Below are 24,072 nucleotides of genomic sequence, written 5' to 3'. Positions count from 1 at the left end.
ATAGATCAATTTTCACACACCAGTTTGTCTACTGAATGGAATACTGAATAACAGGACATGGTCCTACATGGTTGACAAAACATGACCCACTTATATATTGCATATTTAGTGTATAAAAAGGTCACATGTATATACATCTATGTTTTTTCATTGTTTACCGACTAGTAATTAAAATATGAAGCAGGTCTTGGCATGTGTTCCGTTGTTGCAGTGTCTAACAGACCATATCAAGGTGAACTTGTAGATGTTTATCGGGTAGTGTCCGGTGTGGGTAGAGCTGGTATTAGTGTAAATAGGATTATATGTATTTATGACTATAAGTCTTAATATGATCAACACACTGCCAACATAGGGTGATGTGGAATTATGCTTAGTACTCTGGGTTAAATGAACACAATCATGTAATGGTGTAGGTTCTCATCATGTTCTTACGAGTCCAACATGAATGTTTTTCAACTCTGGAAATATTGAATGTCATCTTTTCTTTATAATGAATAAAGAAAGAAAATAAACTATGTGTTGTGTTCCCCAAGGTCATGTTGATTTTAAAGGCTTTTTTTGCACTGCAATATTGTCCAAAATGTTCCTTAAACCAAAATATGAAAATACAAATGACAGTAAGAAAATAATAAAAAATTTCCACAGTAAGGAAGTATTTCACAATAGGAATATCGTCATTGAGACTCCATCATATAATTTTTATTACTGTAAGAACCCTTACTTGCTTGCATTCATGACAGCAAGAGTGATTAGTCTATGTGGAAATACTTTTTTTGCAATTGTTGTAAAATAAATTAAGTTTATATATATTATCATGTTGCAACATCATCCACTGCATAAGGTGATAATATCGCATCAATGTGGCATAGTCATCCACTGCAGTAAGGTGATAGTGTGGCATCATGATATTATAAACCAGTGTCATGACACAACCCATTGTAGTGATATCATTTTTCTTCATGTTCCACAGGATCTTATTACAAAGTATGTCAAATTTTTGCTGTATAAATGTATATAGATGTGCCCGTTACATGCTTATCAAATGTAATCATAGGACACTTTCTCATTGGAACCAAATTTTGTGCATTGACTTCAATTTTGTGCTTCATGTTTTCTTGAAACTGCAACATATATAAATGAGTGATGAAATTTGGTAATCCTGATCACAAAAAAATGGTCATAAAATTAGTTTTTTATGGCTGCACTGTAATGAAAAATACTGAAGACTGGTCATATTTCTGTTCCTTTGTCATTCTATGGAAGGTCAACAAGGCAAATCAACAACAAAGCTATTGTATTGTTTTTACAAAACATTTTATTTTTTGTTAATTTTCAATAAATATGAATAGTTCAATACAACCCTGAAGTGCAGAGACCAACACGTAAACACAGATGTATGGATGATCACAGGTGACATGACTGATAAATGTTGGAATACTGAGGGTATTCTGGAACGTCCAGCAACCTCTTGTCTGTCAGTCTAGGAGGTGAATACAAGTGGTATATGGAGTTAAAATTGCAATCTTTGTTTGTATTTTATTAGTTTTTTTTTTTCGTTAAATTCTGCCTGAAAAAAAACTTCGAAATGAAATATAGTGATTAAAAAAAAAAAGAGGTAATTGAATATTTTTTTGACTGACTGATCATTAATTCTGTTTCTGTCATCCTAAGACCACAGACAAGAGCTATATTTCAAACATGAGACTAATGTAGGACAATGAATGTGCAACAGTATCACAGATGATCATTTAGTAGGTGTTCACACCAGATAAATAAAGCTTGGCAACTTAATATACATTTATGTACACAAGGAATTTCTTCTGACTGAAATATAACTCACACAAAATTTACAACGTTAAGTATTATATCTGGCAGTGTAATCAGATTATTTTCTTCAGTCAATTAAAAATCAGTCCTTAAAATATAGCTCATTTCACCAAGCCAAATTGGATGTGACTTGAGTCAATCAATTGACAAAGATGAAAGAAGATGGAATAATATTTATAAAGGTATTCCATTCTCAAAAATGTACACAAATTTATGTAAACATATGTTAAAAATATATTCTTAGAAAAATATGAATTCACCATATTTGTCCTGTCAAAGGAAAAAATACTTGGACGGATTCCTGACAAGGGCAATTTGGACAAATTCAGATAAAATTTGACTTCCAAAAGTAAACATAAATGTCAATTTATAGTTTTAACATAACAATGGGACGGAATCAAAGACTTTTTTCCTGTAAACTTTACAGATCATGATTACAGATAACAAAAAACAAGATGTATTTCACGATCAATACTGTGACAATAGTAATACTGGCAACATGGATGTGATTACTACCTCAAACTTCATCTGTTATTTCAAAACTTCAGGAATTTTTTTTCTGTTCTAGTTTATATTCTTGAATATCACATTTTTAAAATTTCTTTAATAACGTTTTTTTTTTCCTTGATTTATCGATACAAGTTTGTACTGGTGAAAATGCTTTCAAAACAAATACAAACCAATGTTCCACATATATATGTATATATATAGCACTTTCAGAGGAGGCAGGTGAATAAAACATGTTTAGATGCATTGATAAAGAAATAAATTAACCACACACAAGCATTCTACCGTGAGGGTGAAAGAGAACACACACGTTCACACTAGCCACACGTTTAATAAATACACAAACATCCATCCTCACATCCAGTTTCCTCACTACCCAACACTCATCCGTATGTGAAACGATTATGCATTATGAATGTACAGCACCAAGTACCTGGGACAGCTCTATCAGTAATTTGAAACAAACATTCTTTACTTCAAAGAAATTTAAGTACTGATCAATTCCCCCGTATACTAGTAAATAGCCCCCAGAACAAAGGCAGTCTTCATCTGTACCAATAAAAATGAAAACTGTTTGTATTAAATCATTTTTAAAGACCTTCCCATTTTGAAGAATATCATTTTAAACACCCCGTTATGTTCACACTTGGCCGGCTACAAACACATGGGTGACAAAGCCCTTTTCAAGGTTAAATCTAGCTCACTCAACTCGTGAAACACAGCTATATCACAGTACTGCCTCAGTGTGACCTGACAGACATTCTGTTCCTCAGGTCAAACAATTTATTACATGTCATATTTAACTCCATTTTTCCCATAATGAGGAGACTGTGGGCAAATATGCACTAAAATGTCCCAAATCTGGCCAGTTTAATCAAACATCATTCCTGATAATTTACACGTGGACTAGGGATGTTTCCAATGTCAAACAAATTGTCTACATCAAAGGCCTCGCCAATGTCTGCAAAACCCCCTGATTCTGCCCATGGATGTGCTAGGTCATCATCCAAGTCATCCTTGATTGAAACTGGCGAGGGGGTATTGTGGATAGGTGTATGAAGACCACTACTGGCTTCAGCTGCTGCTTTTAATGCACCTTGATGGTCACTGAGGTTAAAACTCTCCTCCCACCACTGAGGAGCTTTAATAGGTTGTCCTGTAACTGTGAGATCTAATGGGTTTTCTGTAGTGAAATCAAGTGGAACATCTGAACTTAGGTCAGCTTGACCAAACAAGTCTTCTATACTAAAGTCATCAGAGTTAGCCTCTGATGATGGAGGACTCATTGCTGCAGATGGACTAAGATCCTGTTCACTTGTATTGTCTAATAAATCCTCAGTTTTCACTCGTACACCACCAATCTCTATATCTTGATTTAATATAGAAGTCCAGTTGAAATCTCCTTTGAGGGAATCATCCTCCTGACCCGGAAACAGAATACTGAGTCCATTTTGTCCACCTTTTCTAGAAGCTTTACTGAAGTTGACAAGACTGTTACAGCTAGACAAGCTATCATCATCCTCTCGCTTCACTTTTTTGAGAGGGGGAGGACAGGCAGCATCCCGACTGTTCCTTCGCTTTTTGAAAATGCCATTTTCAATCATGTCATTGTAATCTGGGTTGATTCTCCAGAAACCTCCCTTTCCAGGCTCATCCTTTCTTCGTGGCACTTTTTGGAAACATTTATTCAAGGACAAATTGTGTCGGATGGAATTCTGTAAGAGAATTGTCACATTGATTAATAACTGGCCTAAGCATGAAAAAATTTTAAAAGTTTAATTTGAGCATTGATTTAAGGATCTGATGCATCAGTAGTCACCATTTAGATTGACTGACTGTGTGGTAATCTGAACAGGTACTAAGCTGGATCATGAATAGTATCTCTAAGTATGCTATTGTTTGAACGGTTTTATACGATTACAAAGATTTGTACCTGATCTAATTTTTAAAGCTAAGTCAACCGTAAGATTAATGATGATTTCACATATCTCCAACTTAAATGCATAATACCATAAATGCCTAAGGCCACTGAGGGTTGACTGTGATTCCATTGTCTTCGATATAAAGGCACACACATAGGTAATACAACTAGCTTACCTGCCAGCTTGGATCTGCTAATCTGTAGTACATGAAGTTGTCTGTGATCCAGTTGTAAATTGCTGACAGTGTGATTTTGCTTTTCTTGGTCTCCTTCATGGCCATACAAATGAGAGTAGCATAGGAGTATGGTGGTTTTACATACGGATTTGTTTTGTAGTCAATTGTGTCCCCACCCAGGGAAGTGGGTGTGGATGGGGCGGAGTCTGTAAGGTGAAACTTGGTCTCTAATTTGCATTGCGGTGGTGCACAGGATACATTGAGCACTGCATTGGGATTCACTTTTAGATTTTTGAAGTTATTGTTGTTGTTGCTCTCTGTCATCAATATAGGTGCTGGACCAGGACTTGGGGGTGGGGTGGGTGTCGTGATTTTCATGATGTTGAGATTCTGCAACCAGTTAAGACTAGTGAGGCTATCGTCCAGATTAAGTCCCCCATTGCTGCATGTATCCAATGGGTACTTGTTCATCCAGTTTTGTCTGAACTTGACAGCCAGAGTGTCCCGCTTGTTGGCCGGCATCTTGACAGTCAGCTGCTGGTGCCGCTGGACTGTGTAAGCTTGTGGGTACTTCGTCTTGGCGGTGGGGGTGTGACGTTTCTTATAGCAATTTTAGGTTTAAAACCTACAAAAACAAAATTTAACATACTATAAATACATTGGAAAACAAATCATTTCAAATCTACTTTGGCATTTTACATGCACATATAATAATTTGTATAACATAACATGTACGCAAGTTGATGAGATAATTAGCTACAATACAAACAACACCCAATAACATGAGGAGCACTCTTACAACACAAAGTACATTTTAGTAGTACTTTACACTCCAGCATTCTCTGGATCAAGGTCTTTTCTGACAAAGAGGCCCATTTTAAACAAAATTGTTCAGGTCACAATAATTCCTTTATGAATAAATGGAATTGTATTATTTTGCTCAATTTCATACACGAAAACTTTATAAAAATTTAGATGAATTTTTTTTTATTTTGTTGGTACATATGTCAACCCTGGCATTTTTGTAATTTAGAGATGATTGTTGGTAGAATTTGACAATTCTGTAAATTTTATTATCATATAACATCATAAGAAAGAAAAGTCCTTTCATTTCATTTCTAAATGCTGAATACACTTCAAAATCTTTGCCTGACCTTCACATACCGTAACTACAATTTATTTTGTTTTGCGAAAATTGAAGTTGGTAGAAGTGAGGAAAACTAGACCGGTACAATATAGCATTCTCATTATTTCATTCTTAAGAGTTTTATCTTTAATTTGTGATTGAATATTCATAATTGATGGGAAAGTGCCAAGTCTTAACATGATAAACACATCTGAAGGAGTGAAATATCAAGCCTGCTTGTTGATGATACTTATATGAAAAATCAATAGGCACTTAGTTTCTTTTCCCATCTCTTCTTGTATGTCAGCTTTTCTGCATTAAAAATATCTTGCATGTCTCTTGTCATATAAAAATCTACTTTATTTATATTGAATGAAGCACACTAGAAATTTGTTTCATCTTAAATATTTTGAAAATATAATAACAGAAAAAATAGTTTACTGTCAGTGTTTAATTGTTTAGAAAAATAAAAGATTAAAATCATCAAATTAAAAATGTTTGGAATGTTGTGAAAAATATATATTTAACCATTACTTTACTTTTTCATGTGAAAAAATAATCAGTATATTATCATATCAATATTACCTTACCTGTTTGTAAATATTGCTCCGGTAACTCCAATTTAAGAGATATCCCCAAAAAAAAATAAAAATAAACAAATTTCAGACTGGCCTACTGCTATGATTCCCTGTGACTGAAGTATGGCCAGCTCTGACATTAATGAGAATGTCACCTCGAGAGCAAGTTTGGACAACCGATAATGCGAACGAACATGCTTGGAAAAGAGCGTCAACCTATGGTATTAACATATGAATGGCCATGTACCTGTGTGTTTACCTCTATTTATAGACGTAATGACACGTGTTATTAAATACCGGTACCGTTACCGCCTAACGGCAGGTAAACGGGATATATAGACGCTCTGCTTCCGACAAGGAATTGTTTATATTACACTCATTGTTTTCACTTCTTGAAAAAAAAATGATTGGTCACTTAAAACTTACCTCTGGGTGACTTTTGAGCCCGATAAAACAGCTCACGAGTAGCTATTTCCCGCTAAACCGTTTTCACCTGTGCTGTGATGAAGGTGATAGGTCCAAGCTTGTCAGTTGAAGAACCGCTAAATCTGATCATAAATGAAAAGAGCCGATTCTTTCAAAGGACGTAACACTGCATACATCCACAATGTGCCTAATTACATATATCCATTGCTACCCTGCTTGTCTCTACCCCGATACCTGCTACTGTGCCCGGGCAGTACACATTGCAGAATGAAGATTTTACCTGTGCACTCGATGGATGAATCAAAACATCGTAGCAACATGGTAAACGCTTGTAAATATTATCTCGTTTTTGATTGGCTTACAGCATTGTTGTGTATTCGGCTATGGTAGCGGGAATAAACACGTTCTGCTCCGATCTATCGTTTTATTTGATTGGCCAAGCTTACCACGCCAAAGCCATTAATCATACTACTGATTGGACTAACAATTTAGTAAATGGGTCAATCTCAGAAAATTTACATACAAATCGATAACAATTTGCATATGAAGGTATTGTTTGGGTGTTGTTTTTCAAAGCTTTGTAGTCGGGAACCAAGACACACATAACAGTTTACCATGTGCGTAGTAGTCTGTAAGGCCGCGAGGGTTTTCCCGCGGTATGTCAAAGTGAACCTCCTCAAGGGAAAATCTTCGCGGGGCTTTTTAAAGATAAGAAGTCGAGCATTAGAGCATTTAAATTTTTGTCATTGCATTTGGTACAGTGCCTCTTTGTGAAACCATTCAAAAGATATTTGCGCGTTCTTTCATTTATCACTTTACGATTAGCAAGATCGAACGAAAATAACGTCGAATAAGACCAATGTTGTTTATGAAGAAGTCATCTATCTCTTACGTTTTTCATTACTTTTGAATAAATATCCTCGTAAGTGGGTGTCGTCAATGAAGCATACGATGCTTAACGTCCTAGTTTTAGCCCGTTTGTACATTTTCAGGAGCCTCCATGTAATTTTTTTCCTCGAATTTTACGTTATTTTCATCACATCTGAGTTTGGATTAGTTTCAGTAACATGTCGATATTTTCCTTTTTCTTTGTCATATTTTGTATTAAGCTTTTTAAGACTTAGTCTATACATAATAAATTATCCTACAGTAATCAAACGCAGTTATTAATTAGGCGTGACCGATAACCGCAGGGGATTAATAGCGCGATTGTTTAGAGTTGGACAGTGTAATGAAATTAAACAAACTAATGAAGTGAGTTAGAATTCAACACAGAAATGAACTTCACAAGGCAATATTAATTGCACTCGTAACAAAGTGGAAATCAGGACGACTATTGTCACGTCACATAATTACTGACAATGCCCAAGAGATTGTACAGCAATAAAGTTAGTCCACGTTGGCATACTTTTACTGTATGCTTTGAGATAAAGGACATTCTTTATTGTAACCAGTGATGAATGGATTTTGTTTGCGTTTATTAAAAGAATATAACGATATTCATTGCGATTTTTCTATTACAACACTAATCTAGATTTCGTGAAATTTTGTGTTAAAAACCACTACTTTCCCGCCGTTGCTCCATTGTCAGGAGCCATAAATTAAACCTTATCTTTTTAATTTTTCATCTCATTTCAACGTCTCTACTTTCGTTGTCACCCGAACACATACACACCTACCTACATTTTCGCCGTTAATATTACCGTGAGACAAAACTTAGTAAAAATCTCGTGGAGGATTTCGAATCGAATTTTCACACAAAAACATAATACAGTGACAGCAAACTTAAGTGCAACAGATGAATTTTAGTTTTTTTCAGACTCGTATACTGTTTAAGTTCCGGTAAAAATTCTAAAATGTCCTTTCAATTTTCACCTTTATCAGTTTGTTATTACATTTTAATTTTTAATTGTTTTGTGTTGCTTTACTTGACAGGCATGGTTTATGGAACATTGTTTTACATTGAATTCCAATTGTCACAAACTCTTTTAATAGTGACTTTCTTCATTCTATTTTATAAACTTTCATAGGCTACTGAACTTCGGACTGAGGGGTGCATCAATATCACAAAGACACCAGTCGTGTACATTGAATTCGGGACGAATTTATAAAATTCAAACGAGTTCATACGAATTATCACTATTTTCCGCTGCATTTCACGGAAGAACATTTAAACGTTTATGATATTGACTGGAGAAGCGAACCCAGCTTTAAATTATCTCCGACCAGTCTCAAATAAAATATGATTACATGGAAAGCGACGACAAGAACGATGTTTTTTTTATGGACTTTTTTTTAGCCTAACATAATTTTTATGCCTATTAAGGAAACTTTTCAGTTTATAACTTAAAAATCTTTCTTTTCACCGTTATGCTTTCAGGAAAAATTTCGCTTTCCCATTTTCTGTACATTTCTTTTACACAGATACGTAATACAACTGTGTCTCATTAATATTATTTGACCTCTGATATGATGTTTCAATATTTTACACTTCAGCAATGTTCAATTGCAAATTATATAATAGAATTTTGAATATGGGATGTGCGGAGTTTTTTCCCTCTGTAATGTGTATAAACACTTTGTTGATTGTTTATTCATAATAAAATGTATAGCATATTTATGTGTATTGTTAAGAGATGACGACAAACACATACACTTGTAATTGAGTAATTAAATATCATAATCTATTAGAAACTAGCAATAGACTTATCTACTTCAGACAATAAAATTATTTTGTTTGAGGTGATGGATCATAATTGCCAGAAGTAGGCAGAGTAACATTCAGAAAAAACAATTTGGGCATGGATCTCCCGGGTTGAATATCTGGGGTTAGAATGATTGGGACAATAGGTGAATGATAATGCATTGCTGTCTCTATATCGAGCAAATGAGAGGCTACCACCTTCCGGAACTCCTGGTTTTATCATCCTTGACTTATTGTCTCTATTTATTTATTAAATCATTATTTCATCGCATCTATTTCGAGATTGAACTTGAATACAAGATATGAGTCCTGTGTTCTCGTGTCATATATCATGACTGGTTACATTCACTAATGATATAGACACATTATTTTGATAAAAATTGAAACACAAATTAACGCCCACACACCAGATGTGCAGTGAATTGAAATTCTTCATCTCAAAGTCACATAAGTGCAATTTTTTCCGAACACTTTTGTCTGGGTCATCATTTTTGAACCGTCAAAATATATTTTGATGAAATTTTATACAACTGCATCTTCATCTCTCACAGGCTATATTGTTTTAACTGAAATTAGGTCAGTCAAAGGTCAAGAAGGAGAAAGTGCACAATTTTCAGAACATACCTGTCCGGTCAATAACTTATGAACTGTGTAAAAAGTTCTAATGACAGTAAAAACTGTTCATCGTCAGCAATGTGAAGTGCCCTGAAAGTAGGTCGCTGTGACTTTCACCTCAAGATCAAAGATTACGTAAAGGCACAATTTACAATACAACTTCTTCTTCCAAACCTACAGCTTTTGCAGAAAGTTATCTTACTGAAACACCACCAACTTGCGTTGTTTATTGTAATGTAATAAAGAAACTGCGGCTGTCAGCCGATGATCGCCATCACGAAAAGTAGATTTTCATCAAATATTTCTCCTGATAAATATTTTATTTAGATATAAATAAAAAAAATAAACAGTAATGGAAAGACACCTGAAACTGCCCAAGGTCACCAGGTCAGAGGTCAAGGTTTAGATATATTTCTGAAATTAACTTTGTTATAGCATTATGTGGCAAAGTTTATCAACAGTCACTTGACTAACGCTACTATAGACCAATGGGTTAAAGGTAAGATTTCAATTATTCTTACGGGTAAATATTTTGTTTTGAGATTTCAAAAAGTGACCAGAACAAAATGAATACTGGTAAGTACTTGGTCAAAGGTCAAGGTCTCAGATTTTCTATCCATTTACTGGTGGATAATTTACGAAACATTTTTTTAGATGGTGGAATTACTGATCATTGCAGTTGAAAGGTCATTCTTTATTCTAAACAGATACACATCTATCTTTGTTATCTTTATGTAATAAATTGCAGTTACATGACATTGTAGTCATTTGTCTGTTGGGTAGTCTGTGTGATTTTTGGTAGAACATGTTCTCATGATTAACCAAAAAAACATTTACAAAATGGAAACATTTCAAGAGGTGAGGAACTATACTGATTTTCTAAGACATAAGGTCAAAGGTTAAGATCAATACATGCTATATCATGATTTAGTTTTTTGGACAGCAAATTGGCAAAGTACCAGAAAACTGAATGAAAAATCAGAATCAAACTTAACATTGTTAGTTCTACTTCAGTACATGATAAATCCTACTGATTTTCAGAGACAGGAGTCAGAAATCAAGTTCACTATGAGCCATGTGAATCAAAAGTCAGTTATTACGATCATATAAGAAATCACTTCAATGTAGACCAATATCAGCAGGGTTGATTGTCAAGGACATTTGGAGTCATATAATTTATAGCTGTTATAACATCAGGTCAGTCATTTCAGAGACATGACATTGAATCAAACTTATTCTAGCATGTCTCCTTTTATAAGTGCATGAAATCTGCTAACTTCCATTCATATATAGCAAACAGTCCATTTTTGTTACATATCAAAATCAGTTTTCATCATTATTTGGGGTCAGAAATCAATCCTGTGTTGATTCACCTGTCCAGAGTAAGAGAAACTTCGGTCTTTAATCTGATTTACATTATAGGTGTTGAGTTTTCAAGAAAGTGACCATATTTTTAAAGAAAGAATTTTTCTTGAATTTCGAGGTCTAGTTCAGAGATGGTAGAAAGAAATCATGGCTGGATCTCTTGTTCTAAACATTATGATTTCAGCTACATTTTCATATTCATGGCTTAAGTGTTGAAAATTTTTCTCCTTCTAAAAAACAAATGTGAAAAGACGAGCGATAAATGTAATTATCCATAAGACCAAACATGAGTGTTTATTGGATGATACTGTACCATGAACCCTTCATTGTCCACATTATCATGTCACACCTGAAATGAAAAAGAACAATGTACATGGCATAGAGCTCAGACAATCCTTTTCTATTATGTAGGTCAAAGCTCAAATTGTAGGTCAGAATAACCTACCTTTGACACAAGACACACTGCCATGACTAGGTGAACCCATACTTTTAGTATGAAGTTGAAGTGACAAGTAATGTAGGAGATAGAGCACAGAAAAGCCAGCACAAGGACAGATAGACACAAGGACACAATGCAAAAGTGTAAACCCCCAGTCGGGGACAAATAAATCAGTAGCTGTCTCTGTTTGGATGTTTTCATGAATTCAGTTTTCAGACTGAAGTGCATTTGGTCATGTGGTCTTGAAGCAATGAATAGACAACAGGAAACAATGATTCTGTTCTGTATATTGCAGTTGCATCAACTCCCTGCCCTTAAGGATGAAAAATTATCACATCAACAAGCATGTGTGTAAACATAACAATTTATTAACAGGAAGAATTATTTGTACACAAGGCTAACAGACACTACATTATCTCCTCTGATAAACACCTGATTAACATGTCTGAACTTGAGTTTGAGTGGAGGTTTTGATTTATCTCTAGCCACTGTGTCCTGCCACACCTTTGCCACCTTGGCAGCATCAAATGATGATAATATCTTGTCCTTATCTTTACTCTGGATTTCTGTTTTCTTACAAAATTTATTTTCTTTCTTTGTCTGTTTATCTGACCTACTTTCATCATTTTGTCTCTCACTTAAATCGGTAGAGAGCTTATCTAAATGCCCAGGAACTTTTTTGTTTTCTTCGTTTTCTTGGTGCATGTCCTGAGAACACTTGGTCTGCATTAACTTTTCACGATCAGTTGTGGTACTAGCTACACAATGGCTGACAGAAGATATACTGTCCTTTTCTTCTGATGAGTTGGGAGTTTTTTGTGACTTTCCCTTATTTGTGATTTTCAGATTTTCCATAGCATTCACATTACTGTCTACGGAATCACTGACTGATTGTTGCTGAGAGGTGAAGGTAATCTGTGTAATACTTGGTTCCTCGGTGTAAGCAAGCAGCTTTCCCTTCTGAGGATCAGGAACATCCAGCAGTTGTACTTTCTACCAATACAGAAATAATAAAAGGGTTATTTAAAGTTAAAATACACATATATCATACAGATACATACATATAACTGACTATACCTGACATTGTTACCAGGTCTTATATCATTTCAAGTGCTGGGGCATTTTGCTAAGAACAAAATAAGAAATAGCATTTAGTAACATGTTGACTAGTTTTTATTAATCTGAGCACATATTTCTATATACAATATATAAAGTACATTTATCTTTAATTTGTCAAATTACCTACCTCTGTATGTTTTTGTATGCGATTATCACGACTCACTGGTTTTCTGTAGGTTTCGTCCACATCCATCAATGCCTGGAAAAAAAATCTGTATGCATGATTTTCCAATAAGAAGGGATTCCTGATGCCTAGTTCCATCCATCATATTCTTTGTTTGGTTTGCAATTATTCTTTGTAAGTATATGATATTGAATAATTCAGCTGAAAAGCTTTTATCATCCCAATCAGTTAATGTATATAAAAATCAATATTGGACTGAAGGGAGATAACCCTTGTTACATTGTTGTGTAAGCAAATGATTATTGGTGACTTTTTATGTAAACAAAATTGTGGTTTTCATTTTATATTGAAAAAAGGTTGTTAATATGACACCCATTTCTTTATATTATAATATCTTTTCAAATTAATTAATTTTTATATACAAAACTTGAACATGTTTTACCAGGTTGAAGTATTTGTCAAATGCCACAAGATAACCAGTGCAGAAACCTCTAAGTTCACATGCACCTCTTGTCCAAACTTTCACAACATGTCGCTTTTCCACACACTCCCTCAGGAAATTTAAAGGTCCCTTTTGATATGCTTCAAGGAAAAAAAATATGTGTATCCTTCTGAGCAGCTATAGTGAAAGAATAATAGAACTTACAGTGAACAGTTATTACCAATTTTTAAGATAAATCCATGAAACTTGACACCTAAATTAATCATTCATATATCCTGTGTTGCTTTTAACTTACAGAATATCTTTCAAAGTAAGATCAATAACAATTTGAAATTTGTTCCAGCCGTTACCGTGTTTCTGTATGATTGGATACAATTGCACAAAACTTTACTAAAACATACATCATTATATTCAATATTTTTATAAAGTTGACAATATGCAAATAATACGTAGGCCTATTCTTTTTAGATTAAAAATTAAGCTGCCTTTATTTTGCAGGGAAAAGTGTAGGAAATATTTATTCACAAATAGAGTTGAAAAATATTGAATGTGTATATATATTTACATGAATCATGGTCTATGGACATGAGAGTAACATTACTTGACTTCGGAGTTATTTTATACATTCAAACATATGTTTTACTCGAGAGCAGATTTAACCCGTAATTTCATGCATTGAGTTCTAGTCTATCTTCAACTATTTTTTAAATAGGTGGATGTTCCCAACCACGTGCTTACCATTCATTCGTGTAATCACATTTCTGTTGAGTTTATTCCTGTGTCTTCCAGAATGTTTGGATAATTCAGTGGAAGCTGGTTGCTGCTGGGGTTTCCGACTCACCGGCACAGCTCGTATCGGCTTGCGTGGACTTGGTGGATTTCCATGACTGAAAGAGGCCTCTTTTTTCGAAGACTGTTTAGACCAACTCTCAAATTTTGCTAAATTGTCAAGTGGTTTTGCAGATGAAAATGGCAAAAGTACATGACTTGAGAATAGGGCTTTCGCTGCATCAAAATGAGGAGACGTTAGATCAATTTCTGGTGGTAATTTAGTGGGTTTACTTCTTGACGGTTTTTCGTCCATGGGCGCCGCCATGTTTTAAAAATGAACAGTTTACCATTTGGTTTCGTATTACTTATTTTTCTGAGTTGATCTGTCATATTATTTATATAGTTACTATTGCTAACGAATATAATCTAACGGATTGAAGATAAAATAAGTCAAAATATTTTCATGATTAAAAAAGAAAACGAGAATTACGAAACTAAAACGAAAGCTAGCACCTGTTGCCGTAGTCACCAAGGACGCCATTTCTTGTAGTTGGTTTTAAAATGCCTCCAAAGAAAAAAGGTGGGAAGAAAGGGAAGAAAGGAAAGGGTGGCAAAGATGACGATGGCGATGAACCGAAACAAAAGCCAGCAACCCCAGAACCTACTGAGAAAGAACTTATTCTTCAACAAGAGTGAGTATGGTATTAAAGATGCGATTTCCTGGTTCATTCTATGCACCATCCGTCATCTGAGCTCGAATCTACTTATACTGTAGTATGGATGGTGGAGATTTTTCCGCATTCACGTGTAAGACGGCTAAAATGACATGACATATATGCATTTATAATTAGTCTAAGCAATCACGATGAAATATTCTTATTCTGACTTGAAACCCTTTTTAGGGGTGGGTATTTTTAAAGCCAGGCTTACTGCAGTAGATCTATTCTAGGTCATAAGTCATGTCAACCCACAGCTTTTTCATCAGATCGTGTCATATTACTACCGAAACATGGCTTTAGATTATTCTGAAAGTTTACTTTGTTGATCACTTGATATCCAGCGTGCATAATATTGCTCAATAAAACTTACCTTTAGATATTGTTTATATGTTATAACTCTGTGATAGCTCGGGTAACACAGAGTTGGCATATAAAATCTCAGGTGAAGATCATAAGAGTGTTGATGGAAAGTCCTTAGCCATGGTGGTTTGTGTGTCTCAGTAAGCTGAGAAGTTGACTGGTCTGTGCTGTTGTAATTGTTTCCTTTGGTAGGATATTTCACCCCACTTGTTCTGGATGGCATTTGACAGACCTCACCTGTGTTGTTCAAGTAGCCACAAACTACTGCAAGAAGACTATGGTTACACCCATCAAACAATCATAGTGAATATGTAGTTGTTTATCCATCTATTGTGCATGGAATGGGAAATTGGATGGTCTTTCTTATCCTTTTTATATTTTTTATCGTTTACATGCATACATTATTTACTTTCAGGTTGGTCAAGGTGACATCAGATTTGGAAAATGCACGAAAAAAAGTAGAAGATCTGTATCCTTTTTATTCATAATTAGGTCTATAATGAGAGAACCAATACTCTTGAAGTGTCTGAATGGAGTAATGTTCCTGGGAAGATACTCAATGTTATTCACCAGGGACCCTTTCCATGTGGTGGACATATATCAATATAGGATACTAAAATCCAAGAATCAGGTTTTGAATAAAATATGATTTAAAATCTGATTTCAGTCAGGAGCATACTAACTAGTTATAATTTAACGGGGATATTAAAGGTAATATGTAAAATTACTGGCATAATCAATTATTTTCTGGTGATAATGGGTTGACTTTAATCAGTAATGTAAATTTTTATATGCTTAGAGTTCTAACCTGCAGTTAGAATTTGAAATAAATGAACTGTCTGATCCTTAACAAAACATCCAGACGAAAGGAGAATGATTGGTTACAGCAAGAAGCTAACAGAGTCCGCAATGAGAGTGTAAGTAAAACACATCAACTCTTCATTGCAAATCTTTTTGCTGAGAAGAATTGGATGGTACTAAGAATTCTTATAAAAAATGTCTATATCTATTTCTCCCTCAGCACAATTTACCAGCATACACAGAAATTTGTAAATTAGTTTCAGATATATCTAATATATAATAAACTTTAATCACTGGTCAGAACTTGGTTGTTATTGTGAGGTCAATTATTGTTAATTAGTGGTCGTTGGGACTGTAAGAAGTGGTTGTAGTATGGAATAGCATGGGTGGTCGTAATACTGAAGCGACCAATACAAAGATATATAGTGAAAAAAAAGGGACTGATAAAAAGTACCCGTAATAGCGGGGTGGTCGTAATTTTGAGGTGGTCGTTAGGTGAGGTTTCACTGTATGTACATTTTGTAGTATTCCCCATTCCATTCTTTTAATTACAGCATGAATACATGAGTTACATGGAGAAGAAGACCAGTAAGAGGCAGACGACCATCATCACACTAAGTGATCATAACAAACACCAAATCCGCAATATCCTTCTAGAAAAAGAAATCATGGAAAAGGAATTTGATGAGAAAAAACAAGGTAAGATTTGTCTTATTTTTATCATAATATAGGAACAGTATACTAAGATTCTGGATTGAAGCATTTTTTGTGATCATCAGTATAGAGAATTAACTTATGTTACTTTTCTTTCATTTTCTTTACAATAATGACATGGCTTTAGGAATACATTTGTGTCAACTAAGAGTACCTTTAATCTCTTGGACAGCTCTCCAACTCTTGCTGCTGGAAAAAGAGAATTCTTTAAAAAAGACAAAGGATGAATTAGCAGACCTTACACCACTTAAGGTATGTGTCTTTTACTAATTGTGGAAACTTCATCTGTTTCCTTATTTTCCAAGGGCAATCAGTACCTAATGTTAAACACTTGTGAATGGTCAGTCAGCCAGTCCTAAATTGATTTCATCAAACAAAGTGTGCAGGAATTACAATTTCACACAAAAAAAGTACTATATATAGAAAAGAATAAACAGGAAGTCTTATAGTTGCCAACATATTTGCCATGTACATATGACAACAAGGACTCCAAAAGGCAAATCTTTGGCGGTAACAACTTGAAATTATTTTAAAATGATCCTGGATGAAATTACAGATGAGACTCATTTTACAGTGTAGAGCTGATGCTTAGTCAGTTCAATGCAGAATTTGGGTAAGACACCAGCAAGTGCAGACATTGATATTTGTTTTAACTGGTATAAATGTACCATCTGTTTTTCTATGACGCTTTGCCTATTTCTTCATCAGACCTTACAAACAGAACAACTTAACAAGATCAAGGAGCTGGAGAAAGAGGTGATGCAGATGAGGACAAAACACTCAGAAACCATACAGTCACTCAAGTCCACTTTCCTTAGAGACAAAAAGGAATTCCAAAATGATTCTGAAAATAGAATTGCCACTCTTCAGAAAAAGGCCAACAAGGTAAGTTAATATTTTTCATTTCCTTTCCCATTCTGTTTTGTTACTTTTGAGACAGGTAGCTTTTCTTCCATACTTTCTGCAGTCTGTTGACAGTGCTGTTTTTATTTCTTTGGAGAGTCTTGCCCGAACTCTAGTATACTGGTAATAACATAGAACTTCTTCAGAAAATTAAAACTATTATTATCAGAGGCTAATAAGATGTGTATGTATTATCTAATAGTACTTATATATACTTTAATGGAATCTATTTCAGGAGGCCATACAGTGTCTCACAGACCATACAAATGCAATCAAACTGGAAAACCGCAATCTACGGAGGGAGTTACTAGAATTAATCAAGACAACTCGAGCCTATCAGGAGCACAAACGTGAGCTGGAGGAGCAAAGGAAACAATTACTGCGTGAACAACAGTATTCTGAGGACTTAAAAAAGCTGAGAAATACACGCCAACATAAGGTTCTCAAATCATTTGGACTTGTAACAGAGGGCGAACCTGTGAAGGAACACCAAAAACCTGATCTGCAGACATCAGTAGGAACTGGGTGACCGCAGTGGTCAGCTTATCTTAAAGTGCATTATTCCGGACAGGCTCCATCCAACACCTTGATCAATTTAACAGTGGATCCTTGTTAGTCTGGTTGCCTAGAAAAGGATAATTCTGCATATCATCTTTCCAGGCAGTGATATTTCTGCACATGAGTACAGGCAGTTAAATTTCAGCACTCTAAAAATGAGATTTCTGCACAGGTCTGGATAGTGTAATTTCCATATATGTTTATGTGTCGAGATTTCTTTTCAAATGATTAGAGCTGAGGATTTTTGCATCACTGTACGTATGCCTGAAAGTGAGATTTCTGCACGTATGTCAGAAGGCAGTGAAATTATTGGCCTTTTCAGGCCTAGATTAATGACGTTCCACTGGACACAAAAGATATTTCACAATTTGTCATTGATGATCATTCATGTGTATTACATTGAAATTGGTGTCATAAAAATGTTGTGTTGGATATACCAATATCCTTGGCAGTGGAAGCTCCTAATATTTCCAAACGGAAACTGATTTCAATAATTCTAAGTAATTTGGTTTTAATTACTATTTGCAATAATTGCAATAAATATGACAGTGAGAGATAATTATAGCACATCATCTGGTTTTGTTCAAGGATATAATCAAACGTCGGGTGAATTACATCAAATGATTGTCTGTATAAAAAGACTGGACATAACTGGATGTGCATAATACAATGTTATGTGCATGATGATTAACAGTTATAATGAAGCAGCTTACTTTTATCCACAAGAAATGGTAGGTATACTTATAAAAATTAAAATTTAGAAGGACATATTTTGTTAAGAGTTGAAAAAACATGAAGATTAGTGTACATGAAATATGTTAGAAAAAAGGAATAAAACAAATCATTTTAGAAAGGTTTTATATTGTTCAGTGTTTTCCATGATCCATGAGTAACTCTGCAGATTTAGGTAGCACAATATGTATTTTCATACATTACCTATACTTGTTTTGACCAGGTTACAACAAACTAAGGTTTGTGAGTCACTCAGTTCAGTACAGCCACACAGTCCAATACAGCAACACAGTCCAATACAGCCACACAGTCTAGTACAGTCACACAGTCTAGTACAGCAACACAGTCCAATACAGCCACACAGTCTAGTACAGTCACACAGTCTAGTACAGCAACACAGTCCAATACAGCCACACAGTCTAGTACAGTCACACAGTCTAGTACAGTCACACATTCCAATACAGCCACACAGTCTAGTACAGTCACACAGTCTAGTACAGTCACACATTCCAATACAGCCACACAGTCTAGTACAGTCACACAGTCTAGTACAGCAACACAGTCCAATACAGCCACACAGTCTAGTACAGTCACACAGTCTAGTACAGTCAAACAGTCCAATACAGCCGCACAGTCCAGTACAGCAACACAGTCCAATACAGCCGCACAGTCCAGTACAGTCACACAGTCCAATACAGCCACACAGTCTAGTACAGTCACACAGTCTAGTACAGTCAAACAGTCCAATACAGCCGCACAGTCCAGTACAGCAACACAGTCCAATACAGCCGCACAGTCCAGTACAGCAACACAGTCCAATACAGCCACATAGTCTAGGACAGTCACACAGTCCAATATAGTCACTCAGTCCAATACAGCCACACAGTCCAATACAGCGACACAGTCTAGTACAGCCACACAGTTCAGTTCAGTCACACAATCTAGTACAGTCACACAGTTCAGTACAGTTACCCAGTCCAGTACAGTCACTCAGTCCAATACAGTCACTCAGTCCAATACAGTCACTCAGTCCAGTACAGTCCTTCAGTCCAAAACAGTCACTCAGTTCAATACAGTCACTCTATCCAGTACAGTCACTCAGTCCAGTATAGTCACTCAGTCCAGTACAGTCACTCAGCCCATTAGAGTCACTCAGTCCAGTAGAGTCACTCAGTCCAATACAGCCACACAGTCTAGTACAGTCACACAGGCCAATACAGTCACACAGTCCAATACAGCCGCACATTCCAATACAGCCACACAGTCCAATACAGCCACACAGTCTAGTACAGTCACACAGTCTAGTACAGTCACACATTCCAATACAGTCACACAGTCCAGTACAGTCACACAGTCTAGTACAGCCACACATTCCAATACAGTCACACAGTCTAGTACAGCCACACAGTCCAGTACAGCCACACAGTCCAATACAGCCACACAGTCTAGTACAGCCACACAGTCCAATACAGCCACACAATCCAATACAGCCACACAGTCCAGTACAGCCACACAGTCCAGTACAGCCACACAATCTAGTACAGCCACACAGTCCAATACAGCCACAAAGTCTAGTGCAGTCACACAGGCCAATAGAGTCACTCAGTCCAATACAGCCACACAGTCCAGTATAGTCACGCAGTCTAGTACAGCCACACAGTCCAGTACAGCCACACAGTCTAGTACAGCCATACAGTCCAATACAGCCACACAATTCAGTACAGCCAGACAGTCCAATACAGCCACACAGTCTAGTACAGCCGCACAGTCCAGTACAGCAACACAGTCCAATACAGTCACACAGTCCAGTACAGCCACACAGTCTAGTACAGCCACACAGTCCAATACAGCCACACAATTCAGTACAGCCAGACAGTCCAATACAGCCACACAGTCTAGTATAGCCACACAGTCCAATACAGCCGCACATTCCAATACAGTCACTCAGTCCAATACAGCAACACAGTCCAATACAGCCACACAGTCTAGTACAGTCACACAGTCTAGTACAGCCACACATTCCAATACAGTCACACAGTCTAGTACAGCCACACTGTCCAGTACAGCCACACAGTCCAATACAGCCACACAGTCCAGTACACCCACACAGTCCAGTACAGCCACACAATCTAGTACAGCCACACAGTCCAATACAACCACAAAGTCTAGTGCAGTCACACAGGCCAATACAGTCACTCAGTCCAATACAGCCACACAGTCCAGTACAGCCACACAGTCTAGTACAGCCATACAGTCCAATACAGCCACACAATTCAGTACAGCCAGACAGTCCAATACAGCCACACAGTCTAGTACAGCCGCACAGTCCAGTACAGCAACACAGTCCAATACAGCCACACAGTCTAGTACAGCCAAACAGTCCAATACAGCCACACAGTCTAGTACAGTCAAACAGTCCAATACAGCCGCACAGTCCAGTACAGCAACACAGTCCAATACAGCCGCACAGTCCAGTACAGCAACACAGTCCAATACAGCCACACAGTCTAGGACAGTCACACAGTCCAATATAGTCACTCAGTCCAATACAGCCACACAGTCCAATACAGCGACACAGTCTAGTACAGCCACACAGTTCAGTTCAGTCACGCAGTCTAGTACAGTCACCCAGTTCAGTACAGTTACCCAGTCCAGTACAGCCACACAGTCCAATACAGTCACTCAGTCCAATACAGCCACACAGTCCAGTAGTCACACAGTCCAATACAGCCACACAGTCTAGTACAACCACACAGTTCAATACAGTCACACAGTCCAGTACAGCCATACAGTCCAGTAGAGCCACACAGTCCAGTACAGTCACACAGTCCAGTACAGCCACACAGTCTAGTACAGCCACACAGTCCAATACAGCCACACAATTCAGTACAGCAACACAGTCCAATACAGCCGTACAGTCCAGTACAGTAACACAGTCCAATACAGCCACACAGTCTAGTATAGCCACACATTCCAATACAGTCACTCAGTTCAATACAGCCACACAGTTCAGTACAGTCACGCAGTCTAGTACAGTCACACAGTCCAGTACAGCCACAGTTCAGTACAGCCACACAGTCTAGTACAGTCACTCAGTCCATTACAGTCATGCATTTCAGTACAGTCACGCAGTCTAGTACTGCCACACAGTTCAGTTCAGTCACTCAGTCCAATACAGTCACTCAGTCCAGTACAGTCCTTCAGTCCAAAACAGTCACTCAGTTCAATACAGTCACTCTATCCAGTACAGTCACTCAGTCCAGTAGAGTCACTCAGTCCAGTAGAGTCACTCAGTCCAATACAGTCACGCAGACTAGTACAGCCACACAGTCCAATACAGTCACTCAGTCCAATAAAGCCACACAGTCCAGTACAGTCACTCAGTCCAATACAGTCACGCAGACAAGTACAGCCACACAGTCCAATACAGCCGCACAGTCCAGTACAGCAACACAGTCCAATACAGCCACACAGTCTAGTACAGCTACACAGTCCAGTACAGCCACACAGTCCAGTATAGCCACACAATCCAATACAGTCACACAGTCCAGTACAGCCACACAGTCCAATACAGCCACAGTCTAGTACAGCCACACAGTCCAATACAGCCGCACAGTCCAGTACAGCAACACAGTCCAATACAGCCACACAATCTAGTACAGCCACACAGTCCAATACAGCCACACAGTCTAGTACAGTCACTCAGTTCAATAGTCACTCTGTCCAGTACAGTCGCTCAGTCCAATACTGTGACTCAGTCCTTGATAGCCACACAATCCAGTACAGCCACACAGTTCACTACAGTTATACAGTCAAGTACTGCCACACAGTCCAGTACAGCCACACAATCCAATACAGCCACACAGTCTAGTACAGCCACACAGTCCAATACAGTGAAACAGTCCAGTCCAGCCACACAGTCTAGTACAGCCACACAGTCCAAAATCAGCCACACAGTCTAGTACAGCCAGACAGTCTAGTGACAGTCTAGTACAGCCAGACAGTCCAATACAGCCACAGTCTAGTACTGCCACACAGTCCAATACAGCCGCACAGTCCTGTACAGCAACACAGTCCAATACAGCCATACAGTTCAGTACAGCAACACAGTCCAATACAGCCACACAGTCTAGTATAGCCACACATTCCAATACAGTCACTCAGTTCAATACAGCCACACAGTTCAGTACAGTCACGCAGTCTAGTACAGTCACACAGTCCAGTACAGCCACAGTTCAGTACAGCCACACAGTCTAGTACAGTCACTCGGCCCATTAGAGTCACTCAGTCCAGTACAGTCACGCAGTCTAGTACTGCCACACAGTTCAGTTCAGTCACTCAGTCCAATACAGTCACTCAGTCCAGTACAGTCCTTCAGTCCAAAACAGTCACTCAGTTCAATACAGTCACTCTATCCAGTACAGTCACTCAGTCCAGTAGAGTCACTCAGTCCAGTAGAGTCACTCAGTCCAATACAGTCACGCAGACTAGTACAGCCACACAGTCCAATACAGTCACTCAGTCCAATACAGTCACTCAGTCCAATACAGTCACGCAGACAAGTACAGCCACACAGTCCAATACAGTCACTCAGTCCAATACAGCCACACAGTCCAGTACAGTCATGCAGTCTAGTACAGTCACGCAGTCTAGTACAGTCACACAGTTCAGTGCAGTGATACAGCCTAGTATATCCACAATGCAGTATTGCCACACAGTCCAGTACTACCATATATAGCCAGAGACAAGAGCAGCCACATTGCAGGACAGCCACACAGTCTAGTATAGCACACAGTTCAGTATAGCCACACACATCAAGTCAACCACTGTGTAGTTCAGTCACACAGTCCAGAATAACCACATGGTCCATACATGTTACTTGTTTTATAATGTACTTTCCTTTTTCATGTGGTATGTACTAATTTATACAAAGTAAAACTGGTACTCCTTTATACATAGTAAAACCAATATGTTCGATTATGAAGGAATTTTCTAAGGATGTTGTCTTATGAAGGAATTTTCTAAGGATGTTGTCTTGTGAAAGAATTTTCTAAGGATGGTATCTGTACTCCTTTATACATAGTAAAACCAGTATGTTCTCTTGTGGAGGAATTTTCTACGGGTGGTTTTTGTACATCAAACTCC

At 37.1% G+C, this 24,072-nt stretch overlaps 4 protein-coding genes across 4 annotated transcripts; 2 read left to right on the top strand and 2 right to left on the bottom strand.

The window, feature by feature from the left end:
- Window positions 1-3,064: 3,064 nt before the first annotated feature.
- Window positions 3,065-4,980, bottom strand: LOC132551667 (forkhead box protein J1-B-like). The gene is made up of 2 exons (XM_060215847.1): window positions 4,432-4,980; window positions 3,065-4,049 (listed from the first exon to the last, which is right to left on the bottom strand). Exons 1-2 carry the CDS (start codon window positions 4,951-4,953, stop codon window positions 3,216-3,218), a joined length of 1,356 nt encoding a protein of 451 aa, XP_060071830.1. The 5' UTR covers window positions 4,954-4,980; the 3' UTR covers window positions 3,065-3,215.
- A 7,052-nt stretch (window positions 4,981-12,032) lies between these two features.
- On the bottom strand, window positions 12,033-14,465 carry LOC132551663 (U7 snRNA-associated Sm-like protein LSm11). Its single transcript, XM_060215842.1, has 4 exons — window positions 14,108-14,465; window positions 13,370-13,509; window positions 12,931-13,002; window positions 12,033-12,677 (listed from the first exon to the last, which is right to left on the bottom strand). Exons 1-4 carry the CDS (start codon window positions 14,463-14,465, stop codon window positions 12,066-12,068), a joined length of 1,182 nt encoding a protein of 393 aa, XP_060071825.1. The 3' UTR covers window positions 12,033-12,065.
- Window positions 14,466-14,690: 225 nt separating this feature from the next.
- Window positions 14,691-18,991, top strand: LOC132551623 (coiled-coil domain-containing protein 166-like). The gene is made up of 7 exons (XM_060215799.1): window positions 14,691-14,832; window positions 15,635-15,688; window positions 16,082-16,136; window positions 16,575-16,719; window positions 16,907-16,986; window positions 17,443-17,619; window positions 17,873-18,991. Exons 1-7 carry the CDS (start codon window positions 14,702-14,704, stop codon window positions 18,164-18,166), a joined length of 936 nt encoding a protein of 311 aa, XP_060071782.1. The 5' UTR covers window positions 14,691-14,701; the 3' UTR covers window positions 18,167-18,991.
- LOC132551655 (uncharacterized) lies at window positions 18,895-21,670 on the top strand. The gene is made up of 3 exons (XM_060215830.1): window positions 18,895-18,926; window positions 19,189-19,727; window positions 19,824-21,670. Exons 1-3 carry the CDS (start codon window positions 18,895-18,897, stop codon window positions 21,668-21,670), a joined length of 2,418 nt encoding a protein of 805 aa, XP_060071813.1.
- The last annotated feature ends 2,402 nt before the right edge of the window (window positions 21,671-24,072 follow it).

This window comes from Ylistrum balloti, unplaced genomic scaffold (assembly GCF_031769215.1).
Source record: "Ylistrum balloti isolate Yb309-2 unplaced genomic scaffold, AGI_CSIRO_Ybal_v1 Utg370208, whole genome shotgun sequence".
NCBI classification, from domain to species: Eukaryota; Metazoa; Mollusca; class Bivalvia; order Pectinida; family Pectinidae; genus Ylistrum; species Ylistrum balloti.
Note: the sequence above shows the minus strand (reverse complement) of the source record. Positions and strands in the feature narration are given on the sequence as shown.